General features: G+C 47.7%; 5 protein-coding genes across 5 annotated transcripts; 2 read left to right on the top strand and 3 right to left on the bottom strand.

Annotated features, from left to right (window-relative positions):
• The first annotated feature begins 369 nt into the window (after positions 1 to 369).
• BDV38DRAFT_157631 (calpain-like protease PalBory) lies at positions 370 to 3,688 on the top strand. The gene is made up of 4 exons (XM_032051730.1): positions 370 to 840; positions 953 to 1,329; positions 1,405 to 1,630; positions 1,690 to 3,688. Exons 1-4 carry the CDS (start codon positions 790 to 792, stop codon positions 3,598 to 3,600), a joined length of 2,565 nt encoding a protein of 854 aa, XP_031910630.1. The 5' UTR covers positions 370 to 789; the 3' UTR covers positions 3,601 to 3,688.
• A 230-nt stretch (positions 3,689 to 3,918) lies between these two features.
• BDV38DRAFT_254672 (uncharacterized protein) lies at positions 3,919 to 5,718 on the top strand. Its single transcript, XM_032055350.1, has 4 exons — positions 3,919 to 4,082; positions 4,148 to 4,248; positions 4,317 to 4,444; positions 4,495 to 5,718. The coding sequence occupies exons 1-4, from the start codon at positions 3,980 to 3,982 to the stop codon at positions 5,393 to 5,395; spliced, it is 1,233 nt and encodes a 410-aa protein (XP_031910631.1). The 5' UTR covers positions 3,919 to 3,979; the 3' UTR covers positions 5,396 to 5,718.
• Positions 5,719 to 7,238: 1,520 nt separating this feature from the next.
• On the bottom strand, positions 7,239 to 9,055 carry BDV38DRAFT_157702 (NAD-dependent epimerase/dehydratase family protein). The gene is made up of 4 exons (XM_032051731.1): positions 8,950 to 9,055; positions 8,604 to 8,718; positions 8,357 to 8,518; positions 7,239 to 8,281 (listed from the first exon to the last, which is right to left on the bottom strand). Exons 2-4 carry the CDS (start codon positions 8,653 to 8,655, stop codon positions 7,371 to 7,373), a joined length of 1,125 nt encoding a protein of 374 aa, XP_031910632.1. The 5' UTR covers positions 8,656 to 8,718; positions 8,950 to 9,055; the 3' UTR covers positions 7,239 to 7,370.
• A 1,883-nt stretch (positions 9,056 to 10,938) lies between these two features.
• On the bottom strand, positions 10,939 to 11,794 carry BDV38DRAFT_273434 (uncharacterized protein; the record flags this gene model as incomplete). Its single annotated transcript, XM_032057680.1, has 2 exons — positions 10,939 to 11,694; positions 11,762 to 11,794. 2 exons carry the CDS (start codon positions 11,792 to 11,794, stop codon positions 10,939 to 10,941), a joined length of 789 nt encoding a protein of 262 aa, XP_031910633.1.
• A 1,003-nt stretch (positions 11,795 to 12,797) lies between these two features.
• On the bottom strand, positions 12,798 to 16,598 carry BDV38DRAFT_157853 (DNA topoisomerase 1). Its single transcript, XM_032051733.1, has 7 exons — positions 16,310 to 16,598; positions 15,930 to 16,153; positions 14,296 to 15,837; positions 13,996 to 14,235; positions 13,476 to 13,925; positions 13,001 to 13,422; positions 12,798 to 12,942 (listed from the first exon to the last, which is right to left on the bottom strand). The coding sequence occupies exons 1-6, from the start codon at positions 16,362 to 16,364 to the stop codon at positions 13,288 to 13,290; spliced, it is 2,646 nt and encodes an 881-aa protein (XP_031910634.1). The 5' UTR covers positions 16,365 to 16,598; the 3' UTR covers positions 12,798 to 12,942; positions 13,001 to 13,287.
• Between the last annotated feature and the right edge of the window lie 8 nt (positions 16,599 to 16,606).

Raw genomic sequence — 16,606 nt, forward strand, 5'->3', positions numbered from 1 at the left:
GATAGTTTAAAAGCAGGAAGATTGATAGAACCAAGACCGGCGAATGAGGTAGGGCTCTGTGCGATTTCGGGGGTTTAGCGTTCGGCCTGAAGGCTTACCGGATCGACTGATAGAAAAGTTGAATGCCGAGTAAGGTGAAAAGACCCCAGCTCCCAAGCAGCAACAGTATGGAGAAAGCTTAAGGAAGGATAGAGGAGAAAACTACAGAAAGAAAAAAAAAAGAAGAACCTCGAGACTGATTACACAGTCCCGGCATCCTGAACGTAAAATGCGGGAAGGATAGAGTCGGCAGGGCCAGGGCAGTTGCACCTCGGCGCTCTGGATTGCGCATGACGAAATGAGCCGAGGTTCGTTTTGGAGACCAATTCCTGGACAAACACCGACCTTCGAATTCCCGTTCCTCCCCACCGACACGCTAGTGAATGAATCCAGCAAGCATACTTTTGTTATTTTGACCACCCCCCCCCATTCCACTGCGAGTGAATTGAGACTAAGTTAACTTTATGAGTTACATTCCATTGTCATTCGCGATAATCATCATAGTCTTGATTGGGTCTTCATAAAACTTGACAAGGAAATTTTGATCGACCTCGGATGTCGCGCCTTCGGAAAATCCACGGGGCCTTTCGGACGGGTCACAAGCAAGGTGTCTGACAGTTGATTGTCCTGTTTAGTCGGATAGACGCTAGTTCAACTGTTATGCCTATCGCGGGGAAGATCTCGGATTGTCACGGTGTTTGAAGATCCCAGGCGCTCATCAATCAAGCTACTATTGCCCCGCGTGCCAGTATGTCTAGACCGAACGCCTCAACCCAGAAGGCCTTTATTACTCAGGCACTGGTACTTGACCCTTTTTTTTTCTTTTTTTTCTTTCTTTATTTTCCTTTTTTTATGTTCTTATTCTTGTACCTTATTTTCTTTCTTTTTTATAACGATACTAACCACTGGCTAGAAAGCCGAGCGGGATGTATCGTCCGCTACTTCTCAAAGGCAAGCTTTAGAAGCTGCCATTGATGCTGCTGAGCACTATATGAAAGCATTGAATCTGGCATCCGTCCAGAAAGATAAACATGCATTGGATGCAAAGTGTAAAGAATGGCTCACAAGAGCGGAAAAGATCAAAGAATCCCAGGACTGGCAAGCTGCCGCCCGCGTCCATGACAAATCTGTTCTAGAGCCACGGTTGCCCGTATCTACTCGTAAGCTCACCACTCGGGAGGAGATCATTCTTCTAGAGGGAGCCAAGTTGAATGGCTTCATATTCCCTCCATGGTCCACCTCCCCAAGCTCTGACGAATTCAAACGAGAGGATGGTGAATACCCGTTTACGTAAGTTCTGGTGGTCTGCATTGTCAATGTTGCATGCATACTCAGATGACTGCTGGATATTCTAACCGATATCAGCGATAAACCCGATCTTCATCTATCTTATCCGCAGAGGAAAGTTTTTGATGGTTGGAAACGACCTTCCGAGCTTCTCGCGAAAGACACGGAAGATGTGTATACCAGCGTGGTTCCTGTGATGTCTGTTCCAGGGAAAACAGACCTAGTCCAGGATATGCTGACGGACTGTTCTGTCGTCGCTAGCCTTTGTGCTACTACATCAATGTTAGAACGTGGCCAATGCACTGTAAGCAGGTTGATCCTTTCCGGCTGACCTGCATAGTTCGCTGTGACTAATAGGTGCAGCATTTTCTTCCAATGATATATCCTAGCCGAGGGAGCTCTCAGCCTTCACCGTCAGGCAAGTATATATTCCGCTTTTATTTCAATGGGTGCTTTCGGAAAGTCGTCATTGACGACCGTTTGCCATCGTCTAAAACGTCAAGATCACTCCACGTGATTGACCGGAAAAATCCCAATTTCCTATGGCCTGCGCTAGTAGAGAAGGCGTATCTGAAATTGCGTGGAGGCTATGATTTTCCTGGAAGCAATTCCGGGACAGATCTCTGGGTACTGACAGGTTGGATCCCCGAGCAAGTCTTTCTCCATAATGACGATGTGACCAGCGACCAGCTATGGAAGCGGCTTTACAGATCTTTTCACCATGGAGATGTTCTCTTGACTATAGGTACCGGTGAACTCACCGAGAGGGAACAGAGAGAACTGGGACTCGTGAGTGAGCATGATTATGCCATACTGGATATGAAGGAATCTAAAGGCCGCCGTCAATTACTCGTGAAAAATCCTTGGGCTGGAGCAGATACTGCTCCCGGAGACAACGGGAGCCTCGCTGCATCCCAGGATCTACCCCATAACCCGCCCTCATTTGAACCGGGTACCTTCTGGATGGATTGCGAAAAGCTCCTTCAACATTTTGAAAACCTCTATCTGAATTGGAACCCGGAGATTTTCAAGTACCGCGAAGACGTCCACTTTACGTGGGACCTTAACGACGGGAGAGGCGTAGCCGGCTGTTTTGTGAATAATCCGCAGTTCGCAGTGTCAACTGAGAATGCTGGGATCGTCTGGCTACTGCTAGGCAAGCATTTCAGAACAACTGGGCAGCCAGAACGACCTCTTGACGAATACCAAGCAAATGAGGAGTCGGCTTTTATAAGCATATATGTCTTCAACGCAGATGGCAAACGGGTCTCTTTGAGTGACGGGGCTCTACATCGTGGCCCCTATGTGGATTCCCCGAATACGCTCATGAGGTTAGAGATGCCTCCCCGAACAACTTATACAGTCGTGGTCTCCGAGCAATCGCTGCCATCGTTGAATCAAAACTTTACTTTATCTGCCTTCTCTACCTCCCCTGTACGGATGGCAAAAGCTCAAGACAAATACATGTGCGTGAGGAAGATTCAAGGGTCTTGGACGCCTTCAACGGCCGGTGGGAATGCCGAATCTTCCAGATATGCACTCAATCCCCAATTCAGGCTGGAGATAGAGAACGACACAGACGTCTCACTCCTCCTGGAATGTCCAAACACGGAACTCGCGACCCATGTTAAATTATTCTGGTCCAATGGAAATCGTGTGTCGCGAGTACGCAGTCGCGACATAATCGCTGATAGTGGTGACTATCGCCGTGGTGGTTCCCTTGTGGAAAAGAAGGCTCTGGAACCGGGCTCATATACGATCGTCTGCTCCACATTCGCGCCAGATCAATTTGGCCGATTCACGCTCTGGGTATCCTCCTTAGTTCCTTGCAAGACGAGCCCGCTCCCACCAGAAGCAGCAGGGCGACGAACGGTCATTTCAGATATTGGCATACTGCCTCCGGGGAGAGACCGAATGCTGGCTTCTCTGCAAGTGCCGCGGCTTACGAGGATCAAGCTCATTACCCGAAGTAGGCAATCCATCATCGGGGGCCATCCTGTTGGACCCTCACCCGTGCTAATGACAGTGGAACTCGGGCAAGGGCCATACAAACAGATCCTGGCGACTTCAGAAGATGGAACTCACAGCGATGCCATATCGGGGGTCCGTGTTGAGGACTTTGACTTGCAGCCAGGGCTAGAGGAGAGTGGGGGTATATGGATTGTTCTTGAGAGGATTGGAGGTCCTGGAGGGCAGGTGGAGGACCACTTTGAGGTGGAAGCTTTGGCTGAAGAGAGAGTTGAAATTGGGGAGTGGATACTTGAAGATGCTTGATCTCTTATTCTGCATAAATAAGCTCTGAACGCTCTTAGTTGAGCTTCTTGGGTCGTCGTATTTAATAGCATGTTAGAGTAGAAGAGCGGATACAATGATAACATTATTTTTTTTTTTACCTTTCTGCCAGAAGAAATTAAATAAATAAATAAATACATCAAAAATAAGAATTAATCTATAGATAGGGGAGACCTTTGGGGCTACTTTTTTGTCGCGACCGCCAAAATGGAGTTAGCCTGCTTTACTCCGCATAAATTAAAATTAAATCCTCGGCTCGGGGCCCCCGAATTCCCCTCCGAGAGCTTTCAACGTCATCCCGCTTGCTGTGTGCATTGTGTCTCCCCACCTTAAAGACGATATTCTTATCCTTGCAGCCTCCATGGCGAGTAACATTCCTGCTGCTCTGAAGTCTGCGGACATTGGGCGCTTTGCTGTCAGAGCAGCGCAGCTTGAACGTGTAAAGCCCGTAGTCGCCTATTGGTGTGAGTGTTGTGTGATTGTACCCCGTACGGACTACGAGCTGATAAGCGGCCTTGGCTGATTACAGGCAACTTCTGGATCGTCAACCAAATCATTGAGAAAGGTCTACACACCTCTGATGATGAAGTGAAGCTATACACTACAGAACTCGTCGATAAGCTGGAAAAGGTATACCAAAGCGATGCCCCCATTAAACCCTGATGTTGACCAGAGACTAATATCTCGGCGTTCCCAAGTTTAAAAATGAGAACCCCGATAATGATACGGTGACAGATGCCGTCGCGGCAAATGCATACGTGGAGCAGTTTGGTTTGGAGATCTTTGGGCGTGCAGAGGCAACCATGAGGGCCAACAAGGTGACCAAGTTCGTTGCTCTTGCCCTTCCTTTCGAGGATAATCACTAATAATTTACAGGCAAACTGCTGATACGTTCCAAGCAGCTGCCACGTTCCTTGAACTCTGTCAGATATGGAATCGTCTTGAGCCGGAGGCCGCTGCAAAAATCAAATTCGCCAAGTATCATGCGGTGAGGATTGCGAAAGCAATTAGGGCCGGAGAGGACCCGAACGAGTCGAACCCAGTTATGAAAGAGGAAGATGAAATAGAGGGAGATGACTTGAATGTGCAGAAAGATGATCCTGAGGTTCAGGCAATTGTTGGATCGCCGCCCACACAATCGAGACAGCCGTCGGTAGAAGACGTCCCCGAGGATTCTACGCATCCTTCAGGACCGTCCCCCTCTTTACCGCAGCCCCCAACTGGTTTCACCGAAGTACCTGCGGCATCGCATGATGCCGCATGTAGTCCAACTCAAGATATGGACGTCGACACGGAGCAAGGCGCACCGCTGAGCCTCCCCTCAGCACCCGCGACACTCACGTCGTCTTCGACCTCGGTCCCTACCCTTCCAGATACGCCTACACGCGTTGGAACCCACCAATCTCCAGGGGCTTCTGACGCTTTTCAATCCTTTCCCCCACCGTCGACAATGCCTCCTTCGAGCCCACCAGCTGTTTCTCGCGATCCTAGTTCTTTCTACAGCCAATCTAGTGCCACACCTCCTCAGCCTGCGCGATCTCCTCCCGCAGCTGCTCCTGTAATGCCACGCCCAGCACCTCAGCCTGTCCATGCACCTACACCTATAATGCCTACAGCATCTTCATCTAGCTATGCAAGTTCACAAGCAGTTGACGATAATTCCATTGCTCTTGCTCAGAAGCACGCTCGTTGGGCTGTGTCCGCCTTGACTTTTGATGATGTCAACACAGCTATCAAGGAACTCAAAAACTCTCTGAAGTGTCTCGGGGCTGAGTAACGGCAGAGCACAAATACTACACCTCAGTGACCTGTCCAATGATTTTAAGGTCAAGTTGTACGAAAAATTCCATGTTCGTGCTTCTATGTCTGCGTCTCATATGGAGATGCTTAGAGGGGCTTCGCTCAAGACTCCCTTTCTAGACATTGTGCTGTTATTCTACTTTGACTATTAATGATGAGATGACTATATAAGCACATTACTGGCTCTGCAACGAGTCGCAATTGGTTTTTGATTCATGTACACTACTGTACGTCCTTTCGATGCTTCGTAGCGGTGCCCCCTTTGGAAAGTATACTACGAACTCCTTCCATGTAGTACCCAATACATACACTAGCTCTACTTCTCCTGTATCTTCTCTCGGTTTTCAACACTATTATCTCCATTCACCTCCTGTGTGAATCAATCCACATCCCTACCTGAATACTCCACTGAGTTGCCTAAGGTGTGCAGACGCCTGTTTATAGCCCCAGATCAGCTCATTTCTTCCACCGTCATCCATATCCCACAAGATAGCCACAGGACAAATGACTTGAGAACGACACCCAGGCAGAGCAATATTGATTGATGCCAAGATCACTGATATCCATTCTCGCTCATATCCTATGGCTACGGACGGGCTTCGTAAGACACACACACACTCAATAAAAGTGCCGACATTGAGTACCTCGAGGCAGGATATTCCCATGAATGTCAGAATGGGGTTCGGAGCAGAAAATACTTCTCGATGATAATAGGATATGTACCAGAATATATGTGGTAAATTGGCATACTAAAGCAGTGACTGGATGCGCCTAGTGTTTCTACTGAAGACCGATACAGACAAATCCGTATTATCTGATAGACTGGTCGAGACTCGAACTTGTATAGCATTAATCTATCTGTCTATCTATCTATCTATACTGATCATCACCTAGCTGATTACTAATACATACTGTACAGTAACCATAAACCGTAAATTTATTACTGATATAATCCTAATGGATTTGAAATACAGCTACAATACTCTAGACTATTAGTAGTTCACTTTATACATATAATTAATATATTTAATATACCATTTCTGAGAATACGAGTGTCAGCTGGGGTTGTAGAAGACTCGGTGATCGGGAAGGAAAGTCTCGGCCGACGTTCGAGTTTAATCTAGAGTGTCTATGTTTAGATAGAACGATACCCACTAATTTTCTCACCCTTCGGGGAATTACTAGATGAACGGGGCCACATTGCCTTGGGTCATACAGCATTTCACAGAGGAATCGCTATTTTTGTATAGGTCGAGGAAAATAAACTTGAAACGACCGCATCCCCTAGCCATAACACTAGTTGAATGCTCAACAGAGGGGGCTGTGGAGAGCTCTATTTTTAAGACTAATCCAACCCATATTATCGGTACGGTAGAGTATAGATTGCGAAGAAGGTAGTAAAATATGGGGAAAAAAAGTAGTCTAGAAGAGTGATTCAATATCTTGTTGGCAACATGTATCTCCAATCCAGAATAATAAAATATGAGCTGCGAAAGGCAAAGCTCAAGTCATTCACATGCAAGCGGTGTGGGAGTCTAAAGGTGCTGGATGTCCATGATCAGAAAAATGGGATAGTTCACATTAACACAAGCGAATCAGAAAACCAGCTGAACATACCGGCGCTCAAGAACAGATCCTGATTGAACCAGAGAAAGGATATTATAGATTACAGGTAGAGCGGTGACCATACATAGTACAGGACAACATTTGGCGGCTCAAGGTGGGTGATTAACAAGGGCGAGAGGTGGTCTATGCGCTCGAAATTTCAGATAGAGTGGGTTTTGCCAATGCAGATATCCGTCGTCAATGCAGGCGAAGGTACGGCAGCGGTCGTGAATGGGTCGTCATTATTGAATGCCATCATACTTTTGTGACTTTGGGCCAAGTTTGATCAAAGCGAGGAGGTGTTGAAAAAAAATGGATGGTCAGGGTTTCACGGTGTACGATAGGCCCTATGGCCACCAGCCCATCCGTTTGTAGCTCTCCACCATATCCCGTACGCCGTCTGCGTCGAAGCGTTCCCGGGTGGGTTTCCAGCCGGTTGTCTTCTCAAAAAGCGTGCCATCAAGCCACATATCTTGGTCCTTGAATACATCCCTCTCGAGGAACGGGCTGATCGGACCTGGCCGCTCAATCTTTTTCTGTTCCATCAACTCAGCCCAGACCTGCAGACATTCCTCGTTCATGTCGTCTATCACATCGTCGAGGTTGAGCTTGGCAAGCTGCGAGACCAGAGATCCTAGGAATGAGCACTTGAGACCAAATATGGTAGAGAGCGCATCGGCAATATCCTGCTGACGAGTGTTACCGTGGTCGACCACGTTGAAGGCAATGGGAGCCGAGCCATCCGTCGGAGCGGTTGCCCTCCACTCGGCAGACTTCCATAGGGCACTGGCTGCATCTTTCACGTAAAGGGTGTTCATCTTGATGTCTCCGGTGTAAAGAAGCTCTAGATCCTTTTCCATTTCAAGATGTACTCGCGCGAGGCACACTCCCATAGCGAAAAAGCCCGAGCAATATTCTCCGTAAACATGTGGTAGGCGCAGCAAGCAGTAGTTGAGGCCAGGGATTTTGCTAATTTCGTCACTAGCCTTCATCTTCCACTTTGCCAGCTTATGCCATGGCTGGAGCTTGTCATCCTCCTTCCGTGGTGATGATCCAGACTTGTAAACGTGAGCGGTGGAGCATTCGACATAAGAACGGATTCCTCGGCGGGCCACCTCACGAGCTAAGGCCACAGTGAGGTTGTAATTGCGAAGCTCATATACATCGTCCGGTTGTGAGTGCCTTGTCTCGCCTCCACAGTTGATTACGTAGTCAAATTGTTCGCCGTTGGCCCGATCGAAAACACGCGGGAAGTGCTCTAGATGGTAACGCGGGGAGAGTTAGTATAGAACATCATCGCCTGTGCAGAAGTCGAGAAGTTGAGCTCACTCACGTTCCCGGCTAGCGTCCGCTTGAACGAACTTATCTTTGGAGCAAGCCTCCTGGAATTCAGGGGCTAACCAAGCCAGCTGAGGAAGGACTTTGTCGACAAGTCTCACTTCCGAGGCCAGGTTATTTTCATGTATGTAAAGTGCCAAATGACGACCGATGAATCCTGCGAAACGCAAGACGTTTGGGTTAGCTCATGTACCCCCCTTGCATCACCACGAGCCGCAGAATTATCTGTCGCTTGTACATACCGAGTCCTCCAACAATCAGCACGGCTGGCTTTTTGCTCTGATCACTCGCCATGGCGGTATGTGAGAGGGGACTGTATCAGGGCGCGCGAACGTGGTAATGTGATTCAGTTTGCTGCTTTTTTTGTTCTGAGCAGTTATTGCCGGTTCTCAAACCCCACACGCAAGCTTTAAGCCAACAAAGAATGCGGGGAGCCAGCGAAAAGGGGGAGGGGAATAAATGGCAGAAGTGTGACGGGAGAGAAAGTGCGATGAGGGGAAGCCTGAGACGGAGAGATAAGAGGCGCCGAGGAATAATATAGTGGGTTATAAACGTAAAATATATGGAGAACAAAGAAGAGAGTTCTACCTTCACTATTTAAAATTAAAGAAGGGCGGGAAAGAAAGAGCCAGACGGAGAGAAGCACAGACAATAAAAGAAATAAAGAAAAGAAAAGAGAGAAGTTGAAGGGAAGCAGCAGGAGATGAGCAGGAGACAAAAGTGGTTTTGGGGCAACGACCAATTTGGAACTAACGACGCTTTGATGAATTGGGGCGTATCACCTGCTCGTCCTGTGACTGTTAAAACTACTACTACTCATGACTAGTAAACTACTTACTACTCACGAATCCTCTTCTTCCCCGTTATTTTTTTCCCCTCCCACCCAATGGACACCGTTGGATTTTTTTTTTTTTTTTGCCAGTTTCCATAAGCGTATTTTTATTCTCTCTAGTATATCGCTCGTGCTTTGCTTTAATTGAACCCCATTCCCGAGTGTTGTCTACACGACCATTTCCCTCTACCGGCAAAAACTCAATTGCTGATATCATGTAATCGTCCCCATCCAGTCCTGGATGAAACGTAAAACACTTACGATGGTTTGCAGCTCATCCTAACATGAGTCCCCCCCCACGTTTGATATGCGAGAATAGCCGAATCACCCACTATAATCTATACTTATGATCACTCGCGTTGCGGCTGAGGATACTACTCCGTAGACCAAGGCAAACGAGGAGGGTCTATCCCAGGTTTCCAATCCTCCACACCGAGCAAATTCCGTTAGTCTGCGTCTAGAAATTTCGCCAGCCGGGTGGGTTGGGACTTTTCTCGGGATTGCAAATTTAGAGCGCTCCAAGATGGGGGGCAAAACAAAGGTGATTCATCATTCCTTCCCCTGCCAAGTCGCGCGTTGTGGGACATCTTCCGTTCTTCAGGGACGCCGTCCGATCATAGTCCCGCGTCTAAGTGGGTAAAGAGAGGAGGTGAGAAACGAGAGGGGAGCGGACAAAGGGAGGAAGGGGAAAGGAAAAAAAAAAGGGAAAAGAGGAAAGTTAAGTGGACGGATAGAAGAAAGTCAAAAGCCAAAAAAATAAGAGTTTTTGGGTTCAACCGTCACAAATACCAATGATGATCAACCCTTCCTTGATATCAGAACACTCTAAAAAAAATAAAAAAAAAAAAATAAAAAACTTCGCTCAACGACAGCGAGAGAAAAGGCTCCCCATTGAGTATGATCATCGCAGGGAGTGAAATTGGATCGACGGCTTATTTCCTATATTATCCAGAGTGACCGGGATCAGTGGAGGTGTTTATGGGGTATGGGAGATAATGCACTCCATAGGTATATATTATGTTCTACTATTATGCCCCCGAGGGACGAAAGAAAAAAGAAAAAAAAAAAAAAAAAAAAAGAAGGGAAGAATTCGGGGGAAATGTCTCACCCAATCTCTCGGGATGGAAGGAAAACCGACTACGACAACTATTGGTCTCTTCAATCGAAGGTTGAAGGGGAATCGGGTACATTGATTCAGAATTCCAAATGGTGGTTCTTAATAGCTCTCTGTTAAAGGAGTGGGGGGGGAAAGGCGCTTCCCTCGAAATCGGCTCGATCCATAGAAATGACCAATACTGATAGTAAAGACAATTGAATCCCCGTGAGTGAGTTCTTAGTTTCTTTAGTACTCAGTACTCAGTACTCACTCCGGCCTTACGCTGTAATCTGTGTGGGAATGAACCAAAGGGCAAACCTTGACGTCAGTTTATTACGACTTAATTATTCTCCGGCCCAATAATTACCCCAGTCGGGATTTGCATCTCGTTCCATGGGCCAAAGGATGATCTGCCCATGGTTCGTGCAGCGACCGTATACTGAGCAGCTACCAAGCCTTCTGTAGTTCTTGCGCTAGTGTCTTCTTCCATTGAACTGCCTATGTATGCGGAAACATTGTCGTGTGCCCAATACCCTCTCTTTTGTTGTTTCCATTTCTTCAATCTCGTGTCCTCCTCCAAGAATGGCCAAATTTACTGCAACTTCCCGCGTATCAATCCTCAACCAACGAACAAAAAGCCAATAACAGATCAACGAACGTGGAGCATCACTTTAACCCTGAACTGCTGAACTGAGCCACCATCCAGATTGAGTTCCTTAGCCTTCCAAGCCTTCTGTAGTTCTTGGAAAACAATAGTCAGGTCGTGATCGACCCCCTGCCGGACACGAATTTCAAATCCTGACCATTCAAACCTGACGGAAGCTGCAAGGACCGGTTGCCCAGTCTGCCAGTTCGAGTTTTCCGCCAGAATCTGTTGAGACGGACTCCACTCATCGACTCTACATTGAGCAGCCATATGCTCCAAGAACGAAGATGCGGACGGGAAATTCTGAAACGACACCCAGACAGGAGCCATTCCTTCCTGGTTCGAAGCCTCCACCAAGAACTTGGTATCATTCGGGTAGTTTCCCTCTAGATTACTCACCATGTCATCAGTTGCGCTTGTCTTATGGTTAGCACTGGTCCAATCCGTTTTCAGGCTTGTTGGCTCGGGAAGACTGTTGCCATTGTTCTCCTTGCAATCACCCCAAATGGAGCTAAATGGGCGTATACCACTCGGCGCTGAGATCCCAGGCTTTGGGCTAGTGGATTCTGAGGCGTCCATGCCCCAATTGGTCGACGCCTTATGTCTGTCGGATGTCCTTCTCTTGAGTTTGTCGTCCCCATCATTTGTCTGGTTCGCGGCAGATCTGAAAAGCTCCGGGCTTGAAGTTGATGTAGCGTAGGGTGAATTTCCCCAGAGCGGTGGCACAGAAGCAGAAGTACGTCGAGTGGGTGTGGCGAGCTATTTCATAATCCCGCAATGTCTTGTGAGCTACTATGTGGACAGTAGGAGATAGCTCATTACTGACCTCGATCGCGTTCTGTTTGTCTTTGTTCCTCATAGCACTATTTGCCTTTCTTTCAAGCAAGAGAGCAACCGTGCGAATGATTCTGTGGATTAATAAACAGTAAGCATAACTAAATAACGAACCTTGACAAGAGGGTTTCCAGCAGCCCGACTTACTCATCTTTCCGCTCGGGGTAGGTACAGAGAGATTCAGGTTCGTCGAAAGCATCTGGCAGCAGGTACATCTTGCGGGTTTCCGCGCCCCAGTATGTCATGCCGTACTTTTCCACGAATCTCTCAGCACAGGAGCGTCTCTTGGATTCGAAGGTTTGAAGTTCACCCCAGCTGTACTTGGTCACCTGGGCATGTTCGCGTAGACGGGTTACGAACTCGGTGTGATAATCAAACTTCAAGTCCAGGAACGTGGTAAACTTTCGGTCGCGACACTTGGCGTTCAGGCGACCCTCATCCAGATCGCACTTCATGGGATGTGACTCCATGGTCGTCAGCATTTGGAACTCTGGTACAAGTGTTAAGTGAGAATGGCGGCCTGCTTCCTAGGATTCCTGGCCTCGAAAGTGAGGGAGACACCAGGTAATGGGACACTGACGCAGATGCGCATACCATGTGTAGGGAAGAAGAGCCGTAGTAGCTCAAGCAACGTAACAGTGGATGTAAAGTAGCAGAGCGAAGCAGTGAATGGTCGACTGTTGTGTTGCTATGGGAGATCAACCAACAACAGAAGAGGTCTAATATTAGGTCAACATCCTTAGGGAATCCATGAACTACTCAAACACGGATGTACTAGTTAGTAGATTGATTGGTTCACACAGGAAGTGAATGGAGATAAAAGTGTTGAAAACTGTGATAAGATAACTACTTAACAGGCTTGGAGACTTTTTTCCCGGAGCAAAAGGCATATTGGTGGTCACCATGCCTTTGGGTACTCATCGGAATTCAGGGTTAAGAAATCTACTAAGCCCATATTTAGTCCACTTTCTGCTTAGGCTGCTTAATCCCAGGAGCTCTGCAGTGTTCTGGTTTTTAGTAGTGGCTTAGTGGAGTGCACGGGATGACAATGTACAATATTGTATTTTGCATAAGTCGCTGCTAAGCTCTATCCATCTTGATGAGTCTTCAGGTCTGCAGACCTGTGTATTGCTTGGTATATGGTAATGCTTCCTCTTTTCTATTCCCGTTCTTCTCTCTCTCTCTCTTAGTTCTTCTCTTGTTGACGAGTCTGAAGAGATGCTGTACATACAACAGAGCGAAGCAATGATAGAAGCAAGTATAGCACAGATGTATGTGGCCTTTGCAAGCGTATCCCAAAAAAGCGCATTTGCTTTGGAAATTAACCTCAGAAAGATAAAAGGCAATATCGAAACCATAATATGCGACATATATCACAGCCCTTCTATCAGCCACAAGGGTGGCCGAGAAGGGAATAGAACCAACTAAAAATATAAAGGGTACGGAGATAACGAGATGCAAAGCCGTGTAGAAACTTCAAATTCGCACTTTCGTGAGTTCTGCTTGGGAATGCAAAATCTAGAACTCCCAATCCTCCTCAACGGACTTGATAGCCCACTCGAACTTCTCACGCAACGACTTGGAGAAGAATTTCTCGATTGGGACGTTGAACTTCTTGCTGAAAACGACCGTGAGACGAGGGTCGATATAGTTCTGCACGGTGTTAGACAGCCTATCGAGGCGAGCCCGGGGCAGGGGAAACTTACAATTTTGGACGTTCCGAGGGCCACTTCTTTGTTGTCTTCCTTGTCCTGAGCCTGCAATTCCATGGTCTCAATACGCTGTTCAAGTTTCTGGATGGCGTTCTCAAGCTTGTCGACTGTGGGGCCTTTGCCTTCAGCTTCCACTTTTCCTGTCTTGTTCTCTTTGTTGAACTTCTTTTCCATGTCTTTGACCACTTCCAGCCGATTTTCCAGTTCTTTGGCCTTCATTTCCTTCTCCCCTTCAGCCGCAAGCTTCTCGTTATCCTTGTCGAACTTCTTCTGAATCTTTTGGCGTTGTTCTTCGAGTAAGAAAGCCTGGTGCTCCTTGATCCACTCCATGTCAATATCCTCATCCATTTCGAAGAATTTAGCCCCCTTCTTTTTCTTAAGACTAGGCTCTAGATCAAGCATCTGCTGCTTGAGGCGCCACCTTTGGTAACGGAGACCTTTTATCTGCGCAGTGGAAGTGGAAATCGTCAGCACTCTCGGAGGCTAAGATCTAGATCGTGTATGTGATGCTTACCCTCTCACCCATCTTCTCCATTTGATTAGCGTGAGATGCAGTCACAGTTCGCTTGTGGTTACAGAGAATAGCTACTTGACGGTTGGCATCGTTGTACGCCTTGACCTTCTCTGCAATGGTACCGGTCGCTTTCATCTCCCTGAGCAGGGTACTCATTGTGTGTGAAGCGTTGTAGGTACGGAAAACTTTCGCCGTCAAGCCCTGCATATAGTTCGAAAGGTGCTTGTTGAGCGCAGATGTCTACATAATTTGGATGTCAGCGGGCATTTTAAAAAGACAAACGCAGGCAGGGTAACCTACCGTTAACCGATCAAAGATCTCATCGCCTTCTTTCTTAGGGCTTTTCTTGAAGATCTTCAGGTTTTTGAAGACCTGGGTATCGACCTCGACTTCGTCATAGAATCGGATACTGTCCTTACCCAAGAAGTCGAAGATAACCTTGTTTGGTGGCTTGAGAGTGACGTTCTCGTACTTCAAGGAGCAACAGCCAACTGTTTCCGCTTCGTCTTCACCCTTTTCATTACCAGCACGAAGGGCAAACTGATCTATCAAGTAGACAGCCGTGGCTTTCTGTCTCTCCACCATCAACTCGTTCTTCATATTCTTCTTGTAGTCCTTGCGAATTTTATCAATGTGATGTTTCAGTTCGCGAGCCTTTTCGAACTTCTTGTAATCGCTCTGGCCCTTAACATCGGAGTTCGCGGCAAGCATCACATATTTGTAATTGCCATTGATGTTCTCTTGCCACATAGCAAGCCACGTGCCCTCTTGATCGTGCTTGACTTCTTTCCAACGGTGGCCCTCCGGCGGTGGAGGTACAGGAGCGTCCTTTCCGATGTTGATGGTGATCTGCTCAGGCTGAACCCTAGACTTAACACGTCCCGTCTTGGGGTGCTCACCACGGCCACGGAAAAGAGAAGGGGGTTCAACACGGAAGTTTCCGACCTTCTGCTTTCGGCCGTCCCACATGCAGTACATATACGGGGCTTCTTCGGCATCTTTTTCAGCCTTCAGGCGCTTCTTCTCAGCTGGGGGTAGGTTCTTCTTCTCTTGACGCTTCATGTCATAGTATGCGAAGATTGGCTGGAAGTCGCACTTGGAGAAGTCCTTGATATCGACCTTGTTACCCTTGGAGTCTGTTGCGCCGCCTGTCTTTTTAAGAATATCTTTGAAATCCATGAAGAAATTCTTCTGGAAAGTAGGGTTTTCAACATGCTGAGTCGCATTCAACATGCTTCCAAAGAAGCCTGCCACCTCTTCCGCATCAGGGTGAAGATTGACTGGAACACCATCATATTTTAATTTGACATCCTTTGGTAGGGGTTCGTACGGTGGGGGGAAGACGACGCCGTTGTGTTCGAGGGTAGTCCACTTTATCGTTCCATCACCCTTCGTAGGATCTTCCCACCACCTATACTCTTCTTCCTCGCCTTCCTCGGCCTCTTCGCTCGCTTCCTTTTTCACTGGCGTAGCTTTCGCACTCCCTTTCTTTGCGGGGGTAGACTGCGCAGACTTCGGTTCTGTCTTTACCTTTGCTGTAGACGCTCTCTTCACAAGCTTTTTATCATCGACTGGCTCCTTTTTGATGCCGTTGGTCAGCTTTTTGGTCGCTGCCGCCTTCGCGGACGCTTGTTTGCGACTAGCTTGGGCGTCTTTTTCTGCCTTCTGTTGAATTCTCTTCTTCTGAGAAGCAAGTTTCCTTTCGATGGGAACATCCGAGTCGGACTCTTCGACAATTGAAGTCTCTGCAGCCTTTGGCAGCTTTCTCCCGTTAAGCGCTAAAGGTACATCTTCATCCGTTTCCGGATCTTCATGCTTCACAGAAGTGCGACGGCGCTTGCTCTGTCGAATAGTCAGCTGCTGAAACTAACACTGACAGCGCCGCAAAGGAAGGGGTTTAACGTAGGGAATGGCGCGGGCTGGTTCTGGCGTACCAAGGGCTGATCATCCTCTTCACTGCTCTCTGGTTCCGCGTAGGATTTTCTTTGACCAACACTGGTTCGCGCTTTTCTTTTGCTGAGGGCGCCGTTGTCCTGAGCTTCCGCATCCGCCATCTGAACATCATCGTCCTTCTGTACGGGTCCGAAACGGTTTGAGATGCCAGGTTTGACATCGCCGTTTGTCTCTGTCGCATCGCCCATGGTCACGTTAGGGGTAACTAGATGAGATTATATGTAAGAAAAACCTATCCATGACATATATCCAAGTTCAATAGGAGCGAATCTCAGATCGCATTCAAGGGCGAGAGGATTTCTGGTGATGCGAAAACCGCAAACCGGCTGTCGCTAGACCCGAAGGATGTAGGAGAACTCACCAGTAGATCGGCCGTTTGCTTTCACAAGTGGGGTATCGTCCTCTGAGGAGCTCATGATGCTTGGATACGAGTGAATGGGCAAGCGTTTGTTAAAGAACGGAGCGTACAGGTGAGTTCGACAGGGAAACCTGTAAACCGGAACGGACTTGCCCAGTCGGAAGAGTAAGACTGGTGCTTGACAGAAGGATGAAGTCAGAGAGAATCTGGCCAATGGAAAGGTTGAGAGGAGAGCAGATGTCAGGAGAAGAGTAAATACATTGACTGAAGAGGGGGAAGAGGTGGCAATAATGAGAAGAG

The sequence above is a fragment of the Aspergillus pseudotamarii genome (genome assembly GCF_009193445.1).
Source record: "Aspergillus pseudotamarii strain CBS 117625 unplaced genomic scaffold BDV38scaffold_52, whole genome shotgun sequence".
Lineage (NCBI taxonomy): Eukaryota > Fungi > Ascomycota > Eurotiomycetes > Eurotiales > Aspergillaceae > Aspergillus > Aspergillus pseudotamarii.